Below are 25,240 nucleotides of genomic sequence, written 5' to 3' on the forward strand. Positions count from 1 at the left end.
TCGGTGAGTGGATCTTGAGTCTTGGACTTTCCGCACCTCGGTGGCTTGTGGCGTGTTGCATGGCAACGAGATGGGTGCTGTTTCTGAGTGAGAATACGGAACTAAGTATGAAGCAAAATAGAGAGAGAGAGAGATGACACCACATGTATAGTGGTTCACCTTACGCAAGGCTATGTCCATTTAGAGATTCTACTAAGAGTGAGGCCAAGTAGCCTTTGTAGTGATATAAGAGTGGGATCATGGATTCCATCCTATTCTAAGAAGGGGAGGACTTCCTTTTATAGCTAAAGGAAGTCTCTTTCTAGTTTACATTTCCGATGTGGGACATGATACACATATTTGCTTCTCTTGAAGCCTTTTGGAGAGCATGGGAGCGTGGCCTCACGACGAGATATCAGCTGACCTCCACCATGGTAACGTAGCTCGGGTGTCAGTTTATCTGATTCAGGCCATAGGCGGGGCTAGTCATGTCTCGAGGGCCACCTTCGAGGTTGTTGCTTATGCTTGGCGGTATGTGATGTGTGGTATCAACAGGTGCGTTACCAGTGAGGGTCACCGTGAAGAACTGCAATGATGAATCATTGGGAGGAGCTGCGGAGTTTCACCTACTCGATGTGAGCTCCGATTCGAACTAAAAGCCGGTGACTCGGTGGTACTTAGTGGGAGTGAGGATCGTACAAACCTTCATCGGCAGATATGGATTGGCTGAAGCTGGCGCTTAGCCGCTACTTTCAGCATTGACAGACGATGCGAGACTGACTCATTGGAGGCCCAAAGAAGAGTGGAGCTTGCATGTAGAGATGAGGGTGCGGGGTGTCCTGATCAATTTCAGGCGTTTGGGTTGCATGGCTCGGACAGTGTCACGTGGCCATTGGGTGTGATAAACAGAATTGTTACCTAGAATAGTGATCAACTCATTGTTGTGCAGATGCCAGTAGATAAACAGGGCCCGAGTGAGAAGTAGGCCTGGACTTGCTGCATTTGTGCCGGAAGAGCAACATGGCTTTTGTATCAATTCTCATAGACGACGCCAATGTTTCTGCGTGAGAATTCATAGACTAAGTATGAAGCATGATATATATATATATATATATATATATATATATATAGAGAGAGAGAGAGAGAGAGAGAGAGAGAGAGAGAGAGAGAGAGAGAGAGAGAGAGAGAGAGAGAGAGAGAGAGAGAGAGAGAGAGAGATGACACAGCATGTATATTGGTTCACTTTGCCTAAGAGGCAAGGCTATGTCCATGTACAGATTTCACTATGAGTGAGGCTAAGTAGCCTTTGTAGTTATACAAGTATGGGAATCATGGATTCCATCCTATTCTAAGTAGGGGAGGACTCCCTTTTATAGCTAAAGAAGTGTCCTCCCATTTACAGATTTTCGATGTGGGACAATATGTGCATACTTGTTCTCTTGAAGCCTTTTGAAGAGCATGGGAGGGTGGCCCCCCAGCGAGGTATCGGCCGACCTCCACCATGGCGAGGTAGCTTGGGTGTTGGTCTACAGGATGAATGTCATAGGCGGGGCTAGCCATGTCACAGGGACCACCTACGAGGTCGTTGCTTATGCTTGATGGTATGTAATATAGGCGGTATGTATAGCTTCAATACAAGTAGCCTCCTGTGAGTCTCCTCTACAGTAGGTACATATATGTTAGAGGATTTATCTATAACCTAAATTACAGAAGAGGACTTATCATTGACTTACAAACTATCAAAATCAGAGCATTTGAAATTACCCGTCGTTTGTTGAAGAAATTAAGTTGATGAAGCAAAGATCACTAAAATTGATAGGGAGTTGAGCATCTGAGGAAGCACATTTTAAAAAGAACCAATTCCTTGGATCCGGCTTCTCTGCTAGAAAGAGGATTGCTAGGATCTGCTTGGATAATTATGTGAGCCCGCCACGTCAGCCCACCTCAATCCAATGGCTGTCAAACCGACAGCAAATATGAATAAGAAAAAAAGCCTTGGGACGAGATGGAGACCTGCCTTCAATCTCTCTTGATTTCCCAATTCAGAATCGCCTCCTCCATCATCCTCAGGTTGCAGGTCTCCTATAACAACACCAACTCTCTTCTCTTCTTTTTGTTTTTTAATCTCTTAAATTTGGGAGTTTATTGTTGGGGTTTGATCAGGTGCTTCAAGATTCAACCAACTACGGTGGTGGCTTGAATGGAGTTGCCCACATTCAAGAGGCCGTGCTGCTCAAGCAGATGGAGTCTTTGCAAAAGCTCTTGCTTTCCATGAACAACACCATGTAACTTGTCTCTTTCTCTGACATTTTTTTTCTCTCTATGTTTTTCGTTCTGTTTTTGTCAGAAAGATTGAATCTTTGGCCTGTGATTGTTGGGAATTTTGGATTTTCTGTAGGGGGTTTTGTGATTTTGGTTCCAGAATGTTGGTGGGGATGAAAACTTGGCCCTTGAAACACTTTGCTCCGGTTAGCGAAAAGGAAAAGCTTTCACAGATGACAGCAGCTAGCTACCAGCAGATTTAATCTTAATTAAAGTATATATATTACATATGCCACCCACCTTAAGAGGCTGGGAATTATACTGACATAAAGGTTTAGTTGGATACAAGGATTTCTTGGTTTAGTTCATATCATCGTTTCTTGTTTTCTCTTGTATTCCTGCAGACTTGCATTCTTTCTAGCCTCATTAACCTCTCATCTTCTGAGGCAAGTGCTTCTATGACATTGATTTGCTTTTCTGCAAGCTGCTTTTGTTGCAAGGATGGTGTACTGGATCCAATTGTGTTAATTGGCAAGGAAATGTGCTTGTTTGTTGTTGGATTTATAACCGCGAGTACTATACTCCCTAATGCTTGGTCTTATTGGTTAAAATGTGAAGCGTGTTCTCTTTGGTATCTTTAGTTTGAGTCTATTTCAGTAATCTGTGTGTTCAATTATCATTTTCTAGTGAGTATCATTACTATTGTAGCTTCGAAAATAGAATGCTATCTCACATACTAACAGCAAAAATTTGGCTCTTGCCTGCCATCGCTCTCAATTAAAGAGTTGGCAAATATAAGACTGAAAATGAACATATTGATGCGAAATGAAACACATTTTGAAGAAGGAAGCATTTAATAACAATGGTAAACAACAACCCTCCTTTGAGGAGGTTGACATATCACAAAGAAAACCATTGCTAACACAATGGCCAGCACCAGCCCCAGCAACAGTGCATCGTCCGGATCCGAGCAGCACCTTCCCATTCTTCACTTCACTCCCCGAACTCTGATCTCCAAAATTCGAATAAAACTTTGCAAATAGCCAAAGAAGATCTCAACAAGAAGAAAAGAAGCGTTTCAAACTTTCAGTGACTTGAGAGTGAGCTTAAGCAATAATATGAGGGAGAAAATACGACCTTCTATGTTCTTTGCATTGTAATTGTGACAGTAATAGTCTTGTGTTATGAATATCAGGGAACAGTTCTTGCCGGCCCTGTTCTTCCCTTGATTTTGTCTCAAATTATGGTTTCTCTTATTAACACGCCGGCCCTGTTCTTCAAGGGCCATGGCCACCACCATTGAAATCCAGCCAGAGTCTTGTGTTATGAATATCAGGGAACAGTTTCATGAATATCAACGAAATTGGGCTGCCCAAGAACTTCCCAGCAAGTGCACAAACCCGGTCTAACTCAGCTGCACAAACCCAGCTGCACACACTTAAACCACATTCAAACAAAACCCAACATTCTGGAACCAAAATCACAAAACCCCCTACAGAAAATCCAAAATTCCCAACAATCACAGGCCAAAGATTCAATCTTTCTGACAAAAACAGAACGAAAAACATAGAGAGAAAAAAAATGTCAGAGAAAGAGACAAGTTACATGGTGTTGTTCATGGAAAGCAAGAGCTTTTGCAAAGACTCCATCTGCTTGAGCAGCACGGCCTCTTGAATGTGGGCAACTCCATTCAAGCCACCACCGTAGTTGGTTGAATCTTGAAGCACCTGATCAAACCCCAACAATAAACTCCCAAATTTAAGAGATTAAAAAACAAAAAGAAGAGAAGAGAGTTGGTGTTGTTATAGGAGACCTGCAACCTGAGGATGATGGAGGAGGCGATTCTGAATTGGGAAATCAAGAGAGATTGAAGGCAGGTCTCCATCTCGTCCCAAGGCTTTTTTTCTTATTCATATTTGCTGTCGGTTTGACAGCCATTGGATTGAGGTGGGCTGACGTGGCGGGCTCACATAATTATCCAAGCAGATCCTAGCAATCCTCTTTCTAGCAGAGAAGCCGGATCCCAATTCCTTACCCTCATAGGTTGGGTCATCAATGCTATAACTCTGCCATACAAGCTTAACTAATCACTGATATATTTGAAGACTATGGGAAGAAAATGCCTGATACTCCTCTATTGATGTTTCCTACTGCCCTCCAATGAAAAACAGTTTTGAAGACATGCATCCCTATAATTACTGGCGGATCTACATACATCATGGGCCCACCTGAAAATTTTGGAGAAAAAAAAAATTCGATATAGTGTCAGCAAAATGTTGTCGTGTTGATGTTAAAGCCCACCCGAAAATAATTAGGAATAGGTTTTCATAGGGGTCATCATTTGGCCTTTTGGCCCTAAGCCCGCCTGGCCCATAGGGCCGAAGCCCTACCCAGCCCTTGCATTAGGGCAGGCCGGTCCGACCCTTTCTCAAATAGGGTAGGGTAAGGGCCATGCAATTGAAACCTGGCCCGACCCTTCAGCCCTACCCGTTTGAGCCCGTTAGGGCCAAGCCCGGCCCGGCCCTCTAGGCCCGGCCGTTTAAGCTCTAATATTTTCTATTTTTTCTATTTTAAAAATAAATTTCTCTTTTTTCTATAGCATACAACTTATCTCTTTTTTGGTAATTGATTTCCTAAGCTTTATTTTCTTTAATTCTTGTTTCCTTTGTTAAATAAAAATTAATTTAGAGATTTAGAGAGATAGTTAATTAAATATAACCTCATTAACTAATATTTGTAAATGTTATAACTTATAAGTTAATCTCAATATATATATATATATTAAATATGATCAACAAAAAACAATGAGTCTTATATTGCCTATATGACCATGGAGCCACATTTTAAGGAAAAAAGAATAATGTATTTCTTTTTGTTAAACAAAGCCCTTTTAGGCCCATTTCGGCCCTATTTGGAAGGCCGGCCCGACCCGGCCCTTTTGGCCCTAGTGACTTGGGCTTTTCGGGCGGGTAAAGGTTAGCATATTTAAGCCTCGGCCCTACCCTACCCGGCCCTAAATTTTGTTGACTTTGACTAGGCCCGGCCCGGCCCGGCCCGGCCCGGCCCTACCCTAAGCCCTAAAATTTAGGGTAGGGCCGGCCCTAGCCCGGCCCATGATGACCCCTAGGTTTTCAATTTCCTCTCCGTCATTTTCATCACTAATCAGCGATTGAGTCCTCGTTTTTCTTCTTTACTCAGGTTTCTCACTCTCGTTATCATAGCCAGTAAGCCACTGCTTGTTCTCTTCCAAATACTCTCGCCTCCCGATCTCCGTCGACGACAATACAGAATGATATTTCTTATATTTGTGCATGGTTGTACCAAAATTTTTTTTTGACTTCGCCCAAAAGAAGACACTTGAATATGCATATAGCCCACCCCAAATTCGAATCCTAGATCCACCAATAATACATTGGTAAAATAAATGATTCAATCACAAATCCAAATATATGTATATAACAGTCCCATGTGATACAAATAATAACATGTTTTTGAATTAAGCTCACCTGGTTGAAAATATGATGAACCATGAGACAAGGCCTTTGCAGTTAAAAAATGTACGTGCTTGTTCCAAGAGAAGCTGAAGTCTGAAATCCGATTTAAAGAGGCCAAACGAATGATAGAGAAATTAGAGATCCAAATTTGAAGTGCCCAATTAAATGAAGCAACTGTGACTCTAAACATTGAAGCAGATGTACCTTTTCACTCATCGAAAAATGAGTTATCCAGATTCGTCTCAATATTCATCTATCTTGATGTTGGGGATGTGAGAAATCTTGACCCAATCTTCCTCACCTCTGCTGTATACATTTTGGAGAGTTGGAGTTTTGCTGATGTCCAATTTCTCTATTGGTGTCTTCCACAGAAAGTCTGGCAGTACTTCCCAGAAATTCTCAAACTCAGGGAAGCATGGCAATGATGGCATTATTGTAATTTTATCAATTTCCCTCCTCCACCCGTATACTCTTGCCATATGATCATGTAGTCGAAGGTGAGTTGTTTCAACTTGGGGAATGATATGAACTTTTGTCGTTGCAATAAATATTGGGAATTGGGTGGCGCGCATTTCGTTCATGGGGTGTTGTACTTTTTTTTTTTTTTTTTTTAAATAGATAATTTTATTACTTATCTTGCTATCCATAACCAGAACGGCACTCCCCTGCTTCACGTCCTAAACTCTCTCTCCAATTTTGAGAGTCGACATCGTCTCATCCACCCTTTGTGGTAAGTCTCCGCCCTCTGTGGTGAGTTTTCCCTGAGATTTGTCTCAGATCTGAGGCCCTATGTCTCACTTTTACTATATTTCTCTTTGCTCCAGTCCAATTCCTATCCAAATGCCCAGATTTACTATCTTTTCTCTCATCCTCATACAGCCTCACCTTTCATCTTCTATCCCAGCGCTTTCTTTTCTCTACACCTAGGAATAGTTGCGAAACGGCACTCCACCGATGTTTGTGGACGTCGACAGACCAGTGGCGTTGTGTTGCTCGGTGGTCTCCACCACCACGAATGTCGTTTTTATGTCTTTCGGTACATTTTTCCATCTTGTGCAGGCTGTTCGGGTATGGAGAATGATGGTGGATAAACCTCTGGCATTCGAAAGGGAAGCCTTGGTCGATGTTATTCTCTCTGCAGTGTGGTGGTTAGCAGCCATGGCAGCTACTATCTCTGCAGCTCTACGTGATTCTAGATCTAGGGTTCTTTTTTGTTGTAGTTTGGGATTTTGGGCCTCGGTTTTTTATTTTGTGTTAGATGTAGATTAATTAAGCTTTTGTCTATTGAGCTTTTGGGCCTAGGACCCTAACTTCCTTATGCACATCTATATTTGTAGTACTGTATGTTGTTGTTAATGAATGAACTATTGACCAAAAAAAAAATTAATCCATAACCAGAAAGGCACATACATCAAATTTTGTCTTGGACCAAAATCATACTTGGCACAAGCTACCGACCAAATTAAGGGTACTGATCATTGTAAACGGATTTAGCACGTGTATTCTAAACAAGCGACAAACAAGAGAATATCGTAATCTAGTGGTTGATGCATGATTCAAATCAGTTTAAAAAGTAAGTTTCGCCTAGAGACCTCTATTGGTGTATGAAAATACTAGTAAATTGTTTGACAGCCTGCCACAAATGTAACAGCTAAAGGATCACAAAATGCAATGAGCCTAAAAAAGCCCAAGTCAGTAGCCAACTGCCTTGAACCTACAATTGGGTGTCCCACATCAGAACCAAGGCCCATTCTCTCTTCCTTGCTCTTGAATGTGAGCGGAGACACCACCAAAACCCAGCACAACAGGGTTCAGGTGATCAGGTCGTTGTTACCTGGGTCCCAAACCCAGATCTTCCACTTGCCTCGTGCAAAACATCTACTCACTCTGCCTATTCGCTCACAGTCTTCAAAAGATAAACACGATCGAAGAGATCCAGTCTCGACTGCTGCAACCAACCAATTCACCACGACCAGAAACCAGAAACTCAAATCTAGCCGCATCCTCTGCCAATCGATGAAGATAAAAAAAAGCCATGCAGAGATGCTAGGTGATTTTGATTGTTAAGTCGAACGCTAGACCAGCAACATCATATTTCCTATGGAAGCCTTAATTTCCGGTCAGTGAGAAACCAGCTATTTTGTCAGTTCCTTCGTCAATGGCTCTTGTAAGAGCTGATCAAGAAGCCTCCTCTTCCAAAACATCTCATTCTCGATGTAGTTATCACGTACGTTTTCTTGAGTTTCAGAGGTGAAGAAACTCGCAACAGTTTTACCGATAAGCTCTATTCAGCCTTGGTCAACGCAGGATTTCGCACTTTCCAAGATGAGGATGAACTCGAGAGAGGAGAAAGTATACATCCAGCCAGAACTAGTGAAAGCAATCCAACAGTCACGAAGTTCTGTCATTGTGTTTTCTAAAGACTACGCATCTTCTGGATGAGCTTGTCATGCAACTGGAATGCAGGAGAACCTTCGATCACGTTGTTTTACAAGTCCTTGATTTGGTTGCATGATTGACTGTTTTAGCCTTTTAGGTCCCTCTGAACAATATGTTTGGCTATTCGACGTCTCTTCGATCGATGACACAGATAATGAGCATTCCTTTTAAGTTTCATTTTCCTTGTATGTATGTTGTCTTTACGATTCGTCTTCTATCTATCTATGCAGGGAAAAGGCGAATTCACAATGGAGTACAAAGAGCACTCTCCCGTTTCTCATGATGTGCAGGAGCAATTAGTAAACAATTACAACTTTACAAGGGACCCAATGCCACTGAATAGTGTCTGGCTATATGCTTCGTCAAAATAAGCATTGCTCTTTTTTGTCTCGCCGGAGTCAAATGTATTTTTCTTATCACATTTTTCTCGACTTCGAGGTTGTTAAACAAAAAAAGGTTGTTAAACTCTTTATAGGAAGAAAGGATCACGTTTTTTTTTTTTTTTTTTTTTTTTTGAGAATAGATCACGTATGTTACAAGACCTATAATTTTGAAAAGCGCTCAATAAAAGTCTAATTGACCCTTTCGGGCTGAGATGATAATGTACTCTCCTGAACTGCATATCATATAGTTGAAGTCTTTTACATCAGTATTGATGATTAGTATTAGCACACTATACCAAAAGAAGAATCAATTCTCTTGGCACAATTCATTTGTCTTTGCCATAAAGATTAGGAACTAGATGTCTTACGTTCTTGGAGTGTTATTCATAATTGCGTAGCAAATGATATGTTGATTTTGTCTCTTCCCCTAACATGAAAAGTAAGCAGAATTTGGTACCAGCAAATTGCTATATATACTAGCTTCAAATTCTTTTATGCATGCATCAAGCAGTACCACACAATAGCACAATTACACAGAAATGAAAAGCTTTCTCTCAAAAGGGTCTATTCCTATTAGTATTATCTTACTATTGAGTCTCATTTTAACACCGCTTTGTTTTACTTGTGAAGCTCAAAATGTCGTCCAAGCGGCATGGTTAGAGGAAAGAAGGCTCCTCCTGGACCATGCGACTAGGATAGTGACACCGACTGCTGTGAAGCAGGAAAAATGTACCCAACCTATCATTGCTCACCACCGGTGTCCAAACATACCAAGGCCTATCTTATTCTGGACAGCTTTGAGAACGGTATTGATGGTGGAGTATCCACATGTGACAATCGATATCATTCCGACGAGACACTAGTTGTGGCGTTATCCACCGGGTGGTTTAACAATGGAGGAATGTGTCTAAAGAACATCACGAATAGCGGTATAATGGGCGCAGTGTGGTGGCCTTGGTGGTGGATAGTGTGACTCAACTATGGGATGTGACGTGGACAATGACTACCAGCCTCCTTGTGCTAACAACGTTGTTGATGCCTCGAAGGCTGTCTGGGAAGCATTAGGTGTGCCTCATGGCAATTGGGGTGGCTTAGACATTACATGGTCGAATGCTTAGTTGCATTAATAAACACCGTCTATGTCTAGCTTCTTGCTTTTGTTGCAGTATTTCTGTTCATTTGGAATTAATGTTCTTTCAGAAGTTGCCTATGCTATGTAACTTTGATTTTCTGTTTATGTGATTTTGTGAACATACTAAAAACTCTTCCATTTTCGTTTATGTGGAATATTAAATATGGGAAAACAAATTATCTAAGTTTAAGCCTGGCTTGAGCTCAATAAAAAGCAATTGAACTGAATTTGATCACCTTAATATTCACTTCAGCTTAGCTCATTTACACCCCTATTGAAAATCCGGCAAAACTTTTGGTTCGGGTCCTTGTTGGTTCACCTACTAATAACCTAACCGAATTATATGTTTCAAATTTCCACCCAAGAAGACTCAAAGAGTTTCTTTCAGAATAATTTCTTCATGCATGTATATATGTTGTGTTTATATTATGGAAATTTTAGCTTCATCCCCACCTTTTGTACCTCTTTTTTTCTTTAATATCATAGAGTGGTAAAGAGGTTGTTGCCTCTGTTACCTCTCATCTTTGAGCCGAAGGAAAAAAAGAGAGGAAAAAAAGAAATTGGTACGTTCATCTTATTTTTCCTTCATGATTTAACTTTAAGTTACGTACTATCAGCCCATAAGAGTTGAACTGCCTTCATCACGTTCACATTGTATGGGACTAAGTGGGCTCCATCTATTTGAATTCAGATGTGAAATTGAATGATATCATTAGCTGGGTCTGTACTCTGTACTCTACATAATCGAAAAAGGTCATTTGTGAGTAATTCAAAGTGATGTTATTCATTTCACATTACTTTTCGGTATACAAGTTTACATAGCAATACATGGAAAGTATTAACGCGTATTTTAAGTGCTTAACCGTTCACTATTTTTTATTTGTTAAAGAGAATTTGTCACATATGAATTGCATGTATCACTGGTTAAGGAGACCTAAAACTATCTATACGCAATGATATCTTAGGAATAAGTGCTAATTAATCAGTAACCTGACACTGCTACTAGAGTTCTCACTAAACAATTCAAGATCCAACCCTAATTTATTCTTTAATCTTGGAAACTCTCTACGCAGAGGGGGTCACCCCAGGGCTGTCAACTGCCTTAAGAGGCTCAACTTGCTGAGACGTCCAATTTCTTCTTCTATCGCCTAGTACTCTTAGAAATCCTAGATTCCTGAGGCAACACCAATTTCTTTGGTTGCAATTTGCAACTCCATTTCAGCTTTATCTAGTTGCCCACGGCCTTCTTAACTCTCTCTTTTCGGCCGAAGAGTCCTCTAAATCGCTTGTCTATGATTCTAAAGCCATAGAATGCTCAAAATCTAGCTGAACCGGAGTAAACGAAACCAGTTTCAAATGCTTCTAAAACTCACACAAGTCACTTTTTTTTTTGCAATTTTTTATTAATGTATATTTTTTAATTAATTCACAAGCGCTTCTGGGCCTCTAAAAAAAAAACTCAAACAAGCCCAAGTGTCTCGAAGACCTGACTTATTTAGTGAGCTATGAAATATCTTCGACTCTTAACTTATCATATAAAAATGTTGAACCTGATTGTGTACCATATGTTTTCATGACTTTGAGGTTGCTAAGTACTTCTAGATTTGATCCGCAATTACTATAACTCTCTTTCTACTAACATAGTTCTTGAGTTTGGCTCAGTCACTTCATGGCTCTATACGGAGAAATACATATAGTATAGAAATTGAACTTCCATACTAAAGACAGATAGAGATCAATAGTGATAATTTAATTACAATATTGAAAAGGTAAAGTTTGAAATTTCGGTTTTGATGAAAATTTTGATATTTTAGATTTATAAGAGTTTTGATAAAATTTCGATATATTTTGGTCAGTATTATTCTATTAGTACTCAAAATCTAATTGTTTGAACCTATGTTTGGCAAGGCCCATGTAGCAGATGAGTGGGCTCGGCTCACAAGGCGTAATGAATGATCACAGCTAATTAGCCGCGTCACATTAAAGATTTACAAAGTCAATTTTCAAATTTATAGCAAAAAATAACATGTTCGGAGAACCGTTATTGAGATCAAATGACTCACAAAGCGTGATGAATGACCGCAGACCCACAAGTCGTAATGAATGACCGCTGCGGACCCACAAGTCATAATGAATGACCACGGCTAATTAGTCGCGGCACATCAAAGAGGTTGATATATTGTCAGGAGAAACGTAAATTACTAGCAGCACATCAAAGAGGTTGATTGTTAGGAGAAACGCTACCAAAACTTGGATTAATTAACTTGAATGAGCATTGAGGGGTTTTACTGCCAATCATCAGTTACAAGACTTGATTGATTGCTCATGAAAGAATCAATCATTGATAACGTCAAAAATATCACAAACGTGAATACTGTTATATTTGTAATCAATGCGGTCATAGCTGTAAAGGCTGAGATTACTTCTTTTCCTTCTTTCAGTAGTTTAGCTTCACTATAAAAAGGACCATAGGATTCATTGTTAGTGGTTCTCGACCAAACGCTCTACGCGATTACTCAAATTTTACCTCAATACATTTCAACATTTCTGCAACACTTATCAATCTTTACGTGTTTATCTTATCTTTTTCTTTACCGGTATTTATCTTTCCTGCACTTTACATTGTCGCTCTTTACGTTCCAGCAATTTATCTTTTTGCTTGTTACTTTGCTGCACTTTATTTCTTGCGGTTTATATTCTTGTTGTTTATCTTTATTTGCTGCACTTCTACTTTGCATTATTTACATTCTTGCACTCATAAAAAAAATCACAAAAAAAATCATCATCACTTCACTTTCACCTCAATCACCGAGTTACATAGCACGAAGACTGCGGCTAGGTAAGGCCAATCCGTACTAAAGTCCTTGCATTCAAGGCAGAGAGAACTCCATGGCCGAGATCAATCTTTCCTCGGCCCACAATCAACTGATCAGAAGTCAGATCGGCGCAAGATCTACAATCTAGAACAAAACCTCGCTTGGCCTACTGGCCGAGAGTTGGCATGCCCGCGCACACGTCACCACTCCAGAAGGACACGTGTAATTAAGTCAAAGAAGCCCTCGGCCCAGTGACACTCGGCCGAGACGATTTTTAAGCGAACACTAATTTTATAGATTTTGTTAAATACACTCAAATATCAATAAAGTCATATTATGAAAATTCCAATAATTTCAAATAAATTTAAAAGTAAAAATCCGATAAAAGAGTGGAATTTCTGATTGGTCTCTTAATTAATTCTTTTTTCATCTTCTGCATGGTTCTTACTAAATTTGAATGATTTTATTGGCTTATTCAATTCCTTAATTACACCAGTTGTCTCGGATAAAAGTGAAAAGTTGGCCATGAAAAGTAGCAGTAGACTGTGAAAAGTTTCTGTGGCTCATGAGAATTCGGAACCTCAGAATTCAGTAGGAACCCAAAAGCCTTTAATTTCCACCCAAGAATACTCAAACAGTCAAACTAGTTTCTTTTCCTCATCTATCCATGGCTCTTGTCAGATATCAATTGGAAGCTGCTTCCTCTTCCACTTCCGCTTCTCCTTCTCAGTTCAGCTACGACGTGTTCTTGAGTTTCAGGGGCGAAGATACCCGTAAGAACTTCACTGATCACCTCTACACAGCCTTGACAGGAGCAGGACTTCGCACTTTCCGAGACGACGATGAACTTCCAAGAGGAGAAGACATCAAACCAGAGCTGGAGAGAGCCATCCAACACTCGCGAAGCTCCGTCATCGTGTTTTCTAAAGACTACGCCTCTTCCAAATGGTGCCTCGACGAGCTTGTCCTGATCCTTCAACACAGAACGACCTCCGATCACGTGGTTTTGCCGGTCTTCTACAACGTCGATCCATCTCACCTGAGAAAGCAGACGGGGAGCGTTGCGATCGCATTTGCCAGACACCAGAAGAAGAGTTCTTTAGAAAAGTTGAATGCATGGAGGACAGCACTTGCGCAAGTTGCAGACCTTGCAGGAATGGTGCTGCAAAATGAAGCTGACGGGTACCCAACTCTCTTCTCAAGCTTTTGTTTTCATATGTTTCTTGTAACTGTTTATTTTGAGTTGGGTTGCAATATTCTTAAGCTTTTGTTTACCCTCATCGATCTGTTTGTTTTAATTGTTTGTTTTGATTCGGGTTGCAATTTTCTAGGCACGAGTCAAAGTTCATTCAGAAAATTGTGAAAGTGATTGAGGAGAAGTTATGTCGCCCACGATTGAGTGTTGCCTCTCGTCTGATTGGAATTCATTGTCGAGTCGAAAATATTAATTCATGGTTACAAGATGCATCATCTGGTGTTGGGGTATATATACTTTATGGCATTGATGGAATAGCAAAGACAACCATTGCACAAGTTGTTTATAATCTAAATTTTAGAAGATTTGAAGGATGTAGTTTCCTTGAAAATATCAGAGAAACTTCACAAGGAACCATTGGCTTAGTTCAACTCCAGAGACAACTTCTTTCTGATATTTTGGGTGGCAGAAAAGTGAAAATACAGAATGTTAGTCAGGGAATAAGTAAAATTAGATATGCCATAAACTCTAAAAAAGTTCTTATTGTACTCGATGATGTGGATTATAGGAGCCAATTCAATGCAATACTAGGGATGCGAGATTCGTTTCATCCGGGAAGTAAAATTATTGTAACAACTAGGGATGTGGGGATTCTAGAGGCTTGTCAAGCTGATAAGATGTATAATGTTAAACCTTTAAATAGGGTTGAATCATTGGAGTTGTTTAGTAGGCATGCTTTTGGACAGGACCATCCCATTGAAGGTTACATGGAACTTTCACAATCAGTAGTACGCCACAGCGGTGGACTTCCATTAGCTCTTCAAACCTTGGGTTCCTCTCTCTCTGGGAAAAGTACAGATGTATGGGAAAGTGCATTAAAGAAATTGAGAGCTATTCCAAATAATGAAATCCTACATCAGCTGAGAATAAGCTACGACTCTTTACAAGATGACCATGACAAAGATCTGTTCCTCCATATTTCATGTTTCTTTATTGGAAAGGGCAAGGATGTCATTGTCAGGATACTAGATGAATGCGAGTTCTACACAATTGTTGGCATTCAAAATCTTATTGATAGGTGCTTGGTAACCTTAGACGAGAATAATGTAGTCAAGATGCATCAAATGATTCGTGACATGGGAAGAGGAATTGTTCGCCAAGAATCAAAGTATGCAGAGAAACGTAGTAGATTATGGCATCATAAGGATTCATTCAATGTACTGAAAGAAAAGAGTGTAAGAAACATGCTCCTCTTATTACGTTCATGCCTTTTCTTGTTCTGCAGTAGTAGTGCTAATACCTTACTAAATGCTTTCTTTTCTGTCTTTTATCAGGGTTCAAAAAAAATTGAAGGTTTAGCTCTGGACATGCAAATGTACCTGGCGGACATCCCCTCGAGCAATTCAAACAAGGTAACTCTGGAAACCAATGCATTTACAGGGATGCGCAGACTAAGATTACTCCAGCTTAGTCATGTACAACTTAATGGATGTTATGAAGAATTTCCTGATGGATTGAGATGGTTGTGTTGGGTTAAATTTCCTTTGGACTCTATGCCCAATGATTTTCCTTTGGAGAGCCTGGTTGTTCTTGAATTGCAGTATAGCAGCTTGAAGCGATTTTGGAAGGGAACAAAAGTATGTTACTATCAACTTTTGCATTTGCTCCTGCTTTTTTATTTTAATTTTAATTTGATTAGTAATTACATGTTTACAACTTACAAGAATAAATTTCTCACTTTTGCTTCTTTCTTTATTTTTTTCCCAGAGTCTTCCATCATTGAAAATCCTTGATCTGAGCCATTCTAGTGGCCTTTCTGAAACTGCTGATTTCTCAAATTTCCACAATTTAGAGAAATTGATCCTTGTACATTGTGCTTGCCTTGTTGATGTCCATGAATCCATATGCACACTTCAGAAACTTGTTTACTTGAATATAAGAGACTGCAAAAATATCAGGAAGCTCCCAAAGAACCTTTCTAGGCTAAAATTACTTGAAACACTTATCATATCTGGTTGCTCAAATCTTAACGAGTTTCCAGTGGACATGAGGAATATGGAATCTCTGAAAAAGCTTGAAGCAGATGAAATTCCTTTTAATCAAGTACTAGCTACTACAGGGGAGGTCAAATCAGTGGCCATACATAAAACTATACATAATTTTTGGGGTTCTGTCCCCTGCACTTTAGTTAATTTGAGTCTTGCAGACTGCAATCTTTTTGAAGATGCATTTCCTAGGGATTTAAGTAACTTATCCTCATTGCGAAGATTGGATCTTAGCGACAATCCAATTTGTAGCTTACCAGATTGTGTCCGAGATCTTAGAGGCCTCGATCATCTTGTATTTTGGGGTTGTTTAAGTCTCAAATCGCTTGTAGCGCTACCAGGAGTGAGAGAATTGGATACTGCCTACTGTGAATCATTGGAAAAAATAACATTTCAGTCACTTTCTTGTGTTCCAAAGAAGATAGATCTTTATGGTGATGAATTAAAAATAGTTGAGATTGAATATTGGCACAAGCTGGAAGCAATTGGAAGAGTGGATGAAGAAATGATCAACCTGTTGGGTTTGTGCAACGTGGAGTCCATGGGAGCCATTAGGATGTATGCGTTCCATAAGTTCGATCTGGATGAGAGGACATTTGTTCTTCCCGTCCAGGTGCCCTCTCTCTCTCTATATATATGTGTGTGTGTGTGTGTGTGTCATATGCAAGAGTATCCGAGTAATAAATTAGTATTAATACTTGGCATGTTGTATCCTTCATGTAGGGAGTGCATGAATATGGTATATTCAGCACATATATTCCAGGAAACGAAACCGAGGTACCAGGAACATTCAGCTATAAAATTAAGGGGTCATCCTCACTATCTTTTACTGTGGTATTAGTTCATAATCTCAGGTTCCGAGGCTTCAATATCTTCTGTGTTTATTATGGAGGGCCGGCCCAGACTTTAGGCACTTATGACAATATCCCACCAGTAATTATTCAAGTATGTAATAATAGCAAGGGTCTGAAGTGGATCTATGGACCGACATGCTACGGTATTCCAAGTGACAAAAAGGACGTGATATGGTTGAGCCATTGGAAGTTTGGGGTTCAACAATTGGAAGGGGGCGATGAAGTGGCTATTTCAGTGTTTACAAGACCTGGGATTGAGGTAAAAGAATGGGGAATTCAGATTGTGCATGAGGAAGAAGATAGCATGAGTAGCCAACACAACACCAGTAGAGATCCTTGTTATGATCCAGAACATGATAATGAGGTAATTGGTAATATTGGTGGAGAATTGTCAGATTTATATGAGGTCATGCCAGGAATATACTTTCTCTACGGTGGACCTTTTTTGATGGATCACAGAGATACTTATAGTCATTGGAAAACGCAAGGTTATTACAATGACTTCACTGAGGACTCTGATAAAGAATCTGCAGGTTGTTGTAACTCAGTTGAATCAGCATCATAAATTTACTTTTTAGATATATGATAGTTTATTCTTTTCCTTCTGATTGAGATGTTCTTGTATTTATATCTTTTGTATACAAAGAAGAAGGGAAGCTGCAGGGGGATGGGATGCTTGCGTCAACAGAAGAAGCTGAAGCAGAAACAGGCATCAATAACTTCTGCGGTTGTAAGGTTGTCATTATTGCTGTTTTCTTCTTTCTCTAATTTCTACAAGGCATTTTTATGATCTAATAATCGTCTTATAAATGTTCACGTACAACAGATTCTTGTTATTCAAATGTTGATATCATTGGTGGAGATTTGTCAGAATATATGGTGATGCTGAGAAGAATACTTCCCCTGCGTTCAATGACATCATTTGAGACTGTCAGGTCCTCTATTAGTGATAAGTTAGCATTAGCATTACAAGTTTCTGGAGAGGGGCAGCTAGAACTTTTAGTCGAAGAGTCTGCAAGGTTTTATTTGTCTAGTCGCTTGCATTATGGCCACTGTGTTCTTTTTATCTCATTCTCTAGTCTCTCCCCCTTCTCTCAGATGCCTTGAAGGCCTGCATGAATTTTTTTCTATTTGAGAAATTGCTACTCAACACTGTCAACAGGAAGACGAGGCCAAATGGGGAGGTCTGTTAAGTGCAGATAATATGCTTTTTATGGATATTGTTTGTACCTGCTTGTAATCGCATGCATTACTCAACTCTTCACTTCTACTTAGTTACTAGATCGAGAAACCGGTTAATTTGCTTTCCCCTTTTTGAAAATTTACTTTTTCTATTTTTTAAATGCAGATATGTTGAATCACTGACAGCAGGGTCTCCTACCAAGTTTGAACATTATCTTGGGACAAGGTGCACAATTAAATATTATTGAACAAGCTATACAACGTAAACATATAGTTAATCGCAACACTGTGTTATACATGTTAAATTTCAGTAGGAGTTTTGTACTTAGCCTCTTATGTAATTTAGTTGTAAGTTCTGATTTTTTTTTTTTTTGGAATAGTGCTACACTGCAAAACCATTAATATTGGAGCCTGTTATGATGGTGGCGGAGTTGAAACTACCTGCATAATTTCAGGGTGTTGTTGTTGCTGGGGATATTAACAATTAAGTGAGTTTTGCACCACCTTTATCAAATATATAAGGTCTAATTTGTTTAAGGAAGAGAGAATTCGAGAGAGATTGATGAGAGAATTGTATTTCATTATTTGAGAATAGGAGCCCTATATATAGGGATTACAGTGTACATGTTCTAATGTTACAAGGAAATCTAATCCGAATGGAACTATGAATTCTAGAACATTCTCTCCTATTGCTACTCCTAGTTTGATTAGGCACACAAAACTGATTTTCCTTCAACACTCCCCCTTGTGCCGCTCAAATTTGGTGGTGACGCTTCATCCGTTGCCTCGTTAAAAACCTTGCTTGAGTGAAAAACCCTGTGGGACAAAAACAAGCTCGAGGAGGAGAAAAAGAGTACAACACGTACGTCCTTCACTCTTCGAAATCGAACATGTAGGCATCATAACTCCCCCTGATGTCGATATCTCCCCCTGATTGCTGCAATCATGGGAGTTCAGATAACTTTCTCAATCCAATGCTCTTCACATGTTTCTCGAAGTGGATTTAGGTAACGACTTAGTGAATAAGTCCACTACATTATCCTCTGATCAGATTTGATTCACTTCAATCTTTAGAAGTGATTGTTGTTGCTGATTATAAAAGAACTTAGGCGATATATGCTTGGTGTTGTCGCCCTTGATGAAACCTAACTTCATTTGCTTAATACAAGCTGCATTATCCTCATAAATGCATGTAGGTTCATCCGTGGTAGACTTCAAACCACAACTTCCTTGAATATGTCTAATTACAAACCTTAGCCATATGCATTCACGCACAGCTTCATGTAGAGAAATAATCTCTTCATGATTTGAGAAAGTAGCAGTAAGGGTCTGTTTCGTAGACCTCCAAGATATCGCAGTGCTTCCCATGATAAAGACATAACCCGTTTGGGAGCGACCTTTGTGAGGGTGAGAAAGGTACCCTGCATCAGCAAAACCCATCAAAACATTATTGTCATTTTGATGGAGGGGAGTAGGGAGACGCCGACCACCATGGACGGTGGCAACGACAACATGGCCGGCGGCAAACCCTTGGACGGTGGCATTTTGCCTCTTGGGGTCCGATCCCAAATTTCCGTCATTCCTTTTCTCTCTGTAGGGATAGAATAGGCCCATATCAATCGTATCTCTAAGGTATCGAAAGATTGTCTTTACACCGATCTAATGACGGTGTGTTGGCGCAGAGTTATGTCGAGCTAACAAGTTCACTGCGAAGGAGATGTCCGGTCTTGTGTATTGAGCTAAGTACAATAATGTGCCTATTGCACTTAAGTAGGGCACTTCGGCCTCTAATGATTCTTCGTCCTCTTCCTTTGGACGAAACGGATCTTTTCTGGGCTCAAGACTACTGCCGATCATGGGAGTACTCACAGGCTTTGATTTATCTTCATTAAAGCACCTTAGAATTTTCTGAGTATATGCAGACTGATGGATCAAAATTCCATCACTACGGTGCTCGAGTTCTAAACAGAGACAAAATTGTGTTTTCCCAAGATCTTTCATCTCAAATTCGGATTTCAAGTATTTAGCAGTTTTTTTCAACTCATCTAGAGTTCCAATTAGGTTCATGTCATCGACATAAACTGCTACGATTGCAAATCCAGAACTTGTTCTTTTAATGAACACGCATGGGCATATTTCATCATTAATATATCACTTCCCAATCAAGTAGTTACTTAGATGATTATACCACATCCGTCCGGATTGTTTTAATCCATATAGTGAGCGTTTTCATCTCATTGAAAACGAGCTCCGTGATTTAGAGCCACTTGATTTGGGTAATTGAAGTCCATCTGGAACCTTCATATATATCTCTGAATCTAGATCCCCATAGAGATATGCTGTAACCACATCCATAAGCTGCATGTCAAGTTTTTCGGAAACTACCAAACTGACAAGGTAGCGGAACGTTATAACGTCCATTATGAGAGAATATGTCTCCTCGTAGTCGATTTCAGGGCATTATAAGAAACCTTGCGCCACGAGGCGGGCTTTATATCTAACCACCTCATTTTTCTCATTACGCTTTCGAACAAAGACCCATTTATGGCCAACAGGTTTTACATCTGGGGGTGTCTGCGTTATAGGCCTAAATACCTATCCCTTTGCTAGTGAATCCAATTTAGCCTGGATCACATCTTTCCATTTAGGCCAATCCGCTCTTCGTTGACATTCTTCTACAGAGCGAGGTTCGATATCATCATATTCTATAATTCGTTTTGCAATATGATATGCAAATGCATCATCAATTGCCATAGAATTTCTATCCATTATCTCATATACACTAGTGTAATTCATGGAGATCTCTCTATTCTCTGGAATTGGTTCTGACATTGGAGCGTCCCCCAATGATGTCTCTTGGACATAACCATAATTCGGAATATTTTCATGAGATGGATTATTTACATCGATGATTAATGGATTATTTTATGCCAAACTCGCTTTCTTTCTTGGGCCAGAATCCATTGAACCTATGGGCCTCCCGCGCTTCCTGGCAAGAGCCATGGGCCTAGCCACAACGTCATCATCACTATGAGAGGAGACATTGGCGCCATGCTCAGGTGTCCTTGAGATGGCGTCATGTCCTCTAATTTTAGGGACATCAATCCTTGCAGGCACGTTTGCAGCAGGTATGTGTGATCTCGTCACTTTGGCGATATCAGAAAACGCATCAGGCATCGATTTTTCTACGTTCTGAAGATCGAGAATTCTCCGCACTTCAATTTCAGACCGTACAGTTCGGGGATCAAGATGAGACAGAGTGGGGACAGACCACGACAATTCCTGTCGTTCCTGTTGAAAATTTATGTTCTTATCTCCCCCTAACGACTGGAAGACTGTCTCATCGAAGTGACAATCCGCAAATCTAGCAGTACAGAGATCGCCTGTCAAGTGTTCTAAGTAGCAGACAATTGTTGGAGAATCATATCCAACATAAATGCCTAATCGTCGTTGAGGGCCTATTTTAGTGCGTTGTGGGGGCGCAATTGGCACATAAACTACACACCCAAATATGCGTAAGTGTGAGACATCAGGCTCATACCCAGTTACCATCTAGGAGGCAGAAAAGGGTTGAGTGGCAGCGGGCCACAGATGAATAAGCACAGCTGCATGTAATATTGCATAGCCCCAAGCAGAAATAGGGAGATTGGTGCGCATTACCAATGCCCTAGCGACCATTTGTAGTCGTTTAATGGCGGCTTCTGCGAGACCATTTTGGGTGTGAACATGAGGAACTGGATGTTCAACTTCAATCCCAATGGACATGCAATAATCATTAAAAGTTTTTGATGTAAACTCCCCAGCGTTGTCTAATCTTATAGACTTAAGAGGATGATCAGGGTGGTGAGTCCTTAACTTAATAATTTGGGCTAGGAGTTTAGCAAATGCAGTGTTCCTTGTGGACAATAGCATGACATGTGACCAGCGTGTCGATGCATCTACCAACACCATAAAATATCTAAATGGTCCGCATGGTGGTTGAATAGGTCCACAAATATCACCTTATATTCTTTGCAAGAATGGTATATTTTCTTTAGTGTCCTTTGCATAGGATGGTCTCGATCCTAATTTTGCTAAAAAGCAGGCTTTGCAGAATGAGTGATGGGCTTTAGAAACAACCAATGAGGATTTTGGTTGAGCCACGAAGTCTCAATTGACTTTAAAAGTAAAGTTTGGAGTCGAAAGAGCATTGGTGGCGTCAATGCCACCCTGAGGCCGCAGAGGGAAGGCAGCGCCGACCAAGGATGGCCGGTTTTGGGGGTGAACGGCACCGTGAGGCGCAGGGGCTTTTTCGGGGTCCAAAATCCGATCTTTACTTCTTTTTGTTCTAAAAATGGATGTCCATGCGAAATCTTTAATATACGGATCATCATATCACCACCTGGGTGTCCCAAACGGTCATGCCAAAGCCTATATGTGTCTGAATCCCATAAGTCATCTCTCATAACATGATTGGATTCAATTATTCGAATAGTGGTTGCATACAACCCACTAGATCTACACATAAGTTTCTCTAAGACTCTGTTATGTCCGTAGTCATTAGAGGTGATGCAAATGAACTCTTGTCCATTCTCACAATGTGTTTCCACATGAAAACCATTGGCTCTTATATCTTTGAAGCTCAATAGGGTTCTTCCTGCCCTAGGAGTATAAAGAGCTTCGGTGACATTTAAAATTGAGCCATTTGGCAACATAAGTTGTGCTGGTCCTCTACCATGAATCAATTGAGATGATCCAGCCATCGTAGTCACGGAAGATCGAGAGGGCGTCATCCATAAAAATAGTTGCCTATTTCGAAGGATGTTATGTGTAGTTTCACTATCGAGGAGGCATTCTAGCTCTCTGGGAAACATACTGAAAAATAATAAAGTTTGAAATTAAAATATGTCCAAAACATTGAATAAAATAAATCGATACTTTATTAATAATAACCAATGATTACATCAAAGTTTCCAAAGTCTAATCCAAAATAAAAATCAAATTTAGACAAATCGTAGTCACCCTATCCGTTTGGTAACTCCAATCAAATATGACCAGGGAAGTAGAGAGATGTCGGTGGAGCGAGGCTCTCTTAAATACCACTAATCTCAATTACTTTCTTAGACATCATACTTAATTAGATGTGCCACATGAGAAAGAGTTAATACAAAATGTCATTTATTGACTAAGGCATATCGCTATTACATAATTCTTGGAAAAAATAAAGGACTACACTAATCAAAATCTGCAGCATCCTTGTGCAATTCTTTGTCAAATTTGAAGTCCGCTATGGTGAGATTGACGTTGGCATCATCACCATCTTCTTCTTCTTCGGCAAGATAGGCTTCATGCTCTCTAAAGTCTCTATATGCCTTGTAATGCGCAACTAATTGCTTGCTTGCATTGCATTTCTTGAACCAATGTTCAATAGATCCACATCTATGGCATGCATCATTACGATTTCCTCCCTTGAATTGAGATGTATCTTTTGCATAAGGACAAGATTGACGTCCTTGTTGGACAATGGTGCAACCCCTATAGCCGGCGGCCTTGTGTCCTCCTCTCCCACGTTGGCCCTTGTTGCCACGTGCTCCCGCTCCATTTTGGTGGTTTTCTTCCTTTGTAGGGCGGTTATATGGACCAATACGTCGGTTGTGTCCCTTATTTTTAGGGTTCAGCTCGCTCCTTGCGCCTTCTTTTGGGTGCATTATTATAATTTGCCTCATGAACGCTCTTAGTTCCGACAGGCCTTGAATTATAATTCTTCACGAGGATATTATCATGTTTTTCAGCTACAGACATAACATTAATTAGCTTATGAAACCTCGTGATCCGTCCAGTATTGTATTCGGTTCGATATTGCTTTGATAGAAAAATTGCTGAGACAGGGAAGGTGGAGAGAGTTTTCTCAATTAGCTCTTGCTCTGTGACGAGTTGTCCACATAACCCCAACATAGTTTTGAGGAGTAGAACTTCTTAATTATATTCAGCTACAGACTTGAAATTGGCGAACCGTAGATTGTTCCATTGAATTTTCAAGTCGGGGAGGAGGGTGTCCTTGACATTACCAAAACGCTCTTCTAGTGCAACCCATAATTCTATAGCATCCTTGATTGCCATGTACTCCAATTGGAGTGATTTATCCATGTGACGCCTCATCAAGATAAGGGCGGTGGCATTATTCGTAGCCGTATTCTCGAATAGGAGATCAGGGTTTGGTGCATGAATTACAGGAATGATCCATTTTGAAGTGAGGTGGTTCTCAACATCCGTGACCCACTATGATATTCTGAGCCAGTTGAGTCAAGTATAGGAAAGTCAAGCTTCGGCTTCGACATCCTGAAATAAGAAGAAGAAATATATTAGTTTCAGAGTTAAAAACTTCCACGACAACTAAATAATAATATGATTTCTGAGCTATGCTACCAAGAAATCGATTTCCAAGAATGATTGGATTAGACCTAAACAATGATGTTTATACGGTCATCAATCGATGCTTGCGGACGCTCTTAGTCCGAAGTCTTACTAACGCTCTTAGTTCGTTAATTGTGTGAATCCCCACGATTCCGCTTTTCAATAATCGAACCCATGTTATAAGAAATGTGGGATGTAGAAGAAGGGAGGTTACAAGTCCCCAAAGAAAAAGAAGGAGGAAATTAAATTTCAAAAGCGGAAACTTTAATGTAAATACTTACTTGGTTAAATATGGAGCTTGAAGCCTTGAAAGGATTGTAGACGTGCTAGGATTGCAGTGGCTGTTCGATCCTAAGCTATGATTGCAGGCGGTTTGCAATCCTGGTCGTGGCGGATGGCTAGAACGCTGGGCTGCAGGGTTAGTAAGTAGTGACGCAGGGCATGTGGCTGCAGGGACAGTGCGCAAGGCAGCATCAGCTAGGTTAGCTTGGGCTAGGTGCGGCAGAATTTGGTGAGAAGATTTTTTTTGGTTTTTGGCTTTTGGTTTTTGTGGTTAGGGCTCATGCTGATAACGTGTTTAAGAAAGAGAGAATTTGAGAGATATTGATGGGAGAATTGTATTTCATTATTTGAGAATAGGAGCCCTATATATAGGGATTACAAAGTACATGTTCTATTGTTACAAGGAAATCTAATCCGAATAGAACTAGGAATTCTAGAACATTCTCTCCTATTGCTACTTCTAGTTTGATTAGGCACGCAAAACTGATTTTCCTTCAACATAATTAGTAATTACCAACTATTTTAACTAAAAATAGCATTGCTGTCATTAATAAATGATAAGGAGGGAGATGAATCTGTCATTACCGCCTCTCTCTTTCCTTCATGTAATTGCATGGGTTTCAGACAATGTTCCTTCCGTGGTGCCTTAGACAGAAAACTGGTAATGCCATATACCCAGCTTCTCTTCCTGTCAAAAGTTTTGATGTGTGCTTGCTCTTGGGAAATATTTGAGCCTCTGTGAAGACTTGGAGTGTGTGATGGTTAAAGATTTAATATATATCGT

General features: G+C 40.1%; 2 protein-coding genes, 1 long non-coding RNA gene and 1 pseudogene across 9 annotated transcripts in view; 3 read left to right on the forward strand and 1 right to left on the reverse strand.

Annotated features, from left to right (window-relative positions):
• Window positions 1-9,675, forward strand: part of LOC112166927 — a 32,977-nt pseudogene extending 23,302 nt beyond the window's left edge.
• LOC112175249 (disease resistance protein RUN1) overlaps window positions 1-25,240 on the forward strand; it is a 48,894-nt gene that overhangs the window by 18,013 nt on the left and 5,641 nt on the right. The gene's annotated exons all lie outside the window — the stretch shown is intronic.
• On the reverse strand, window positions 3,316-4,097 carry LOC112175348. Of its 3 annotated transcripts, none has more exons than XR_002926417.2 (3): window positions 4,055-4,097; window positions 3,847-3,968; window positions 3,316-3,655 (listed from the first exon to the last, which is right to left on the reverse strand). It is a non-coding gene; the product is annotated as an uncharacterized LOC112175348 (long non-coding RNA). The 3 variants fall into 3 exon arrangements; XR_005805451.1 differs by having other exon boundaries at window positions 3,316-3,669; XR_005805450.1 differs by having other exon boundaries at window positions 3,316-3,733.
• Window positions 13,095-18,450, forward strand: LOC112175207 (disease resistance protein RUN1). Of its 5 annotated transcripts, none has more exons than XR_002926362.2 (10): window positions 13,095-13,687; window positions 13,837-14,935; window positions 15,035-15,337; window positions 15,468-16,358; window positions 16,469-17,132; window positions 17,246-17,334; window positions 17,426-17,618; window positions 17,698-17,783; window positions 17,948-18,007; window positions 18,162-18,450. XR_002926362.2 is itself a non-coding variant. In XM_024312874.2 (7 exons), the coding sequence occupies exons 1-7, from the start codon at window positions 13,173-13,175 to the stop codon at window positions 17,480-17,482; spliced, it is 3,618 nt and encodes a 1,205-aa protein (XP_024168642.1). In that variant the 5' UTR covers window positions 13,095-13,172; the 3' UTR covers window positions 17,483-17,941. The 5 variants fall into 5 exon arrangements, 1 of the variants encoding a protein (XP_024168642.1); XR_002926364.2 differs by having other exon boundaries at window positions 17,426-17,534; XR_002926351.2 differs by having other exon boundaries at window positions 17,426-17,783; window positions 18,162-18,449.

This window comes from Rosa chinensis, chromosome 1 (assembly GCF_002994745.2).
Source record: "Rosa chinensis cultivar Old Blush chromosome 1, RchiOBHm-V2, whole genome shotgun sequence".
NCBI classification, from domain to species: Eukaryota; Viridiplantae; Streptophyta; class Magnoliopsida; order Rosales; family Rosaceae; genus Rosa; species Rosa chinensis.

Coding starts and splice junctions, on each gene's coding strand:
- LOC112175207 (XM_024312874.2), top strand. CDS start 13,173: ATGGCTCTTGTCAGATATCAATTGGAAGCTGCTTCCTCTTCCACTTCC. Junction 15,338..15,467: donor GATTTTGGAAGGGAACAAAA/GTATGTTACTAT, acceptor TTTTTTTCCCAG/AGTCTTCCATCATTGAAAAT. Junction 16,359..16,468: donor CATTTGTTCTTCCCGTCCAG/GTGCCCTCTCTC, acceptor TCCTTCATGTAG/GGAGTGCATGAATATGGTAT.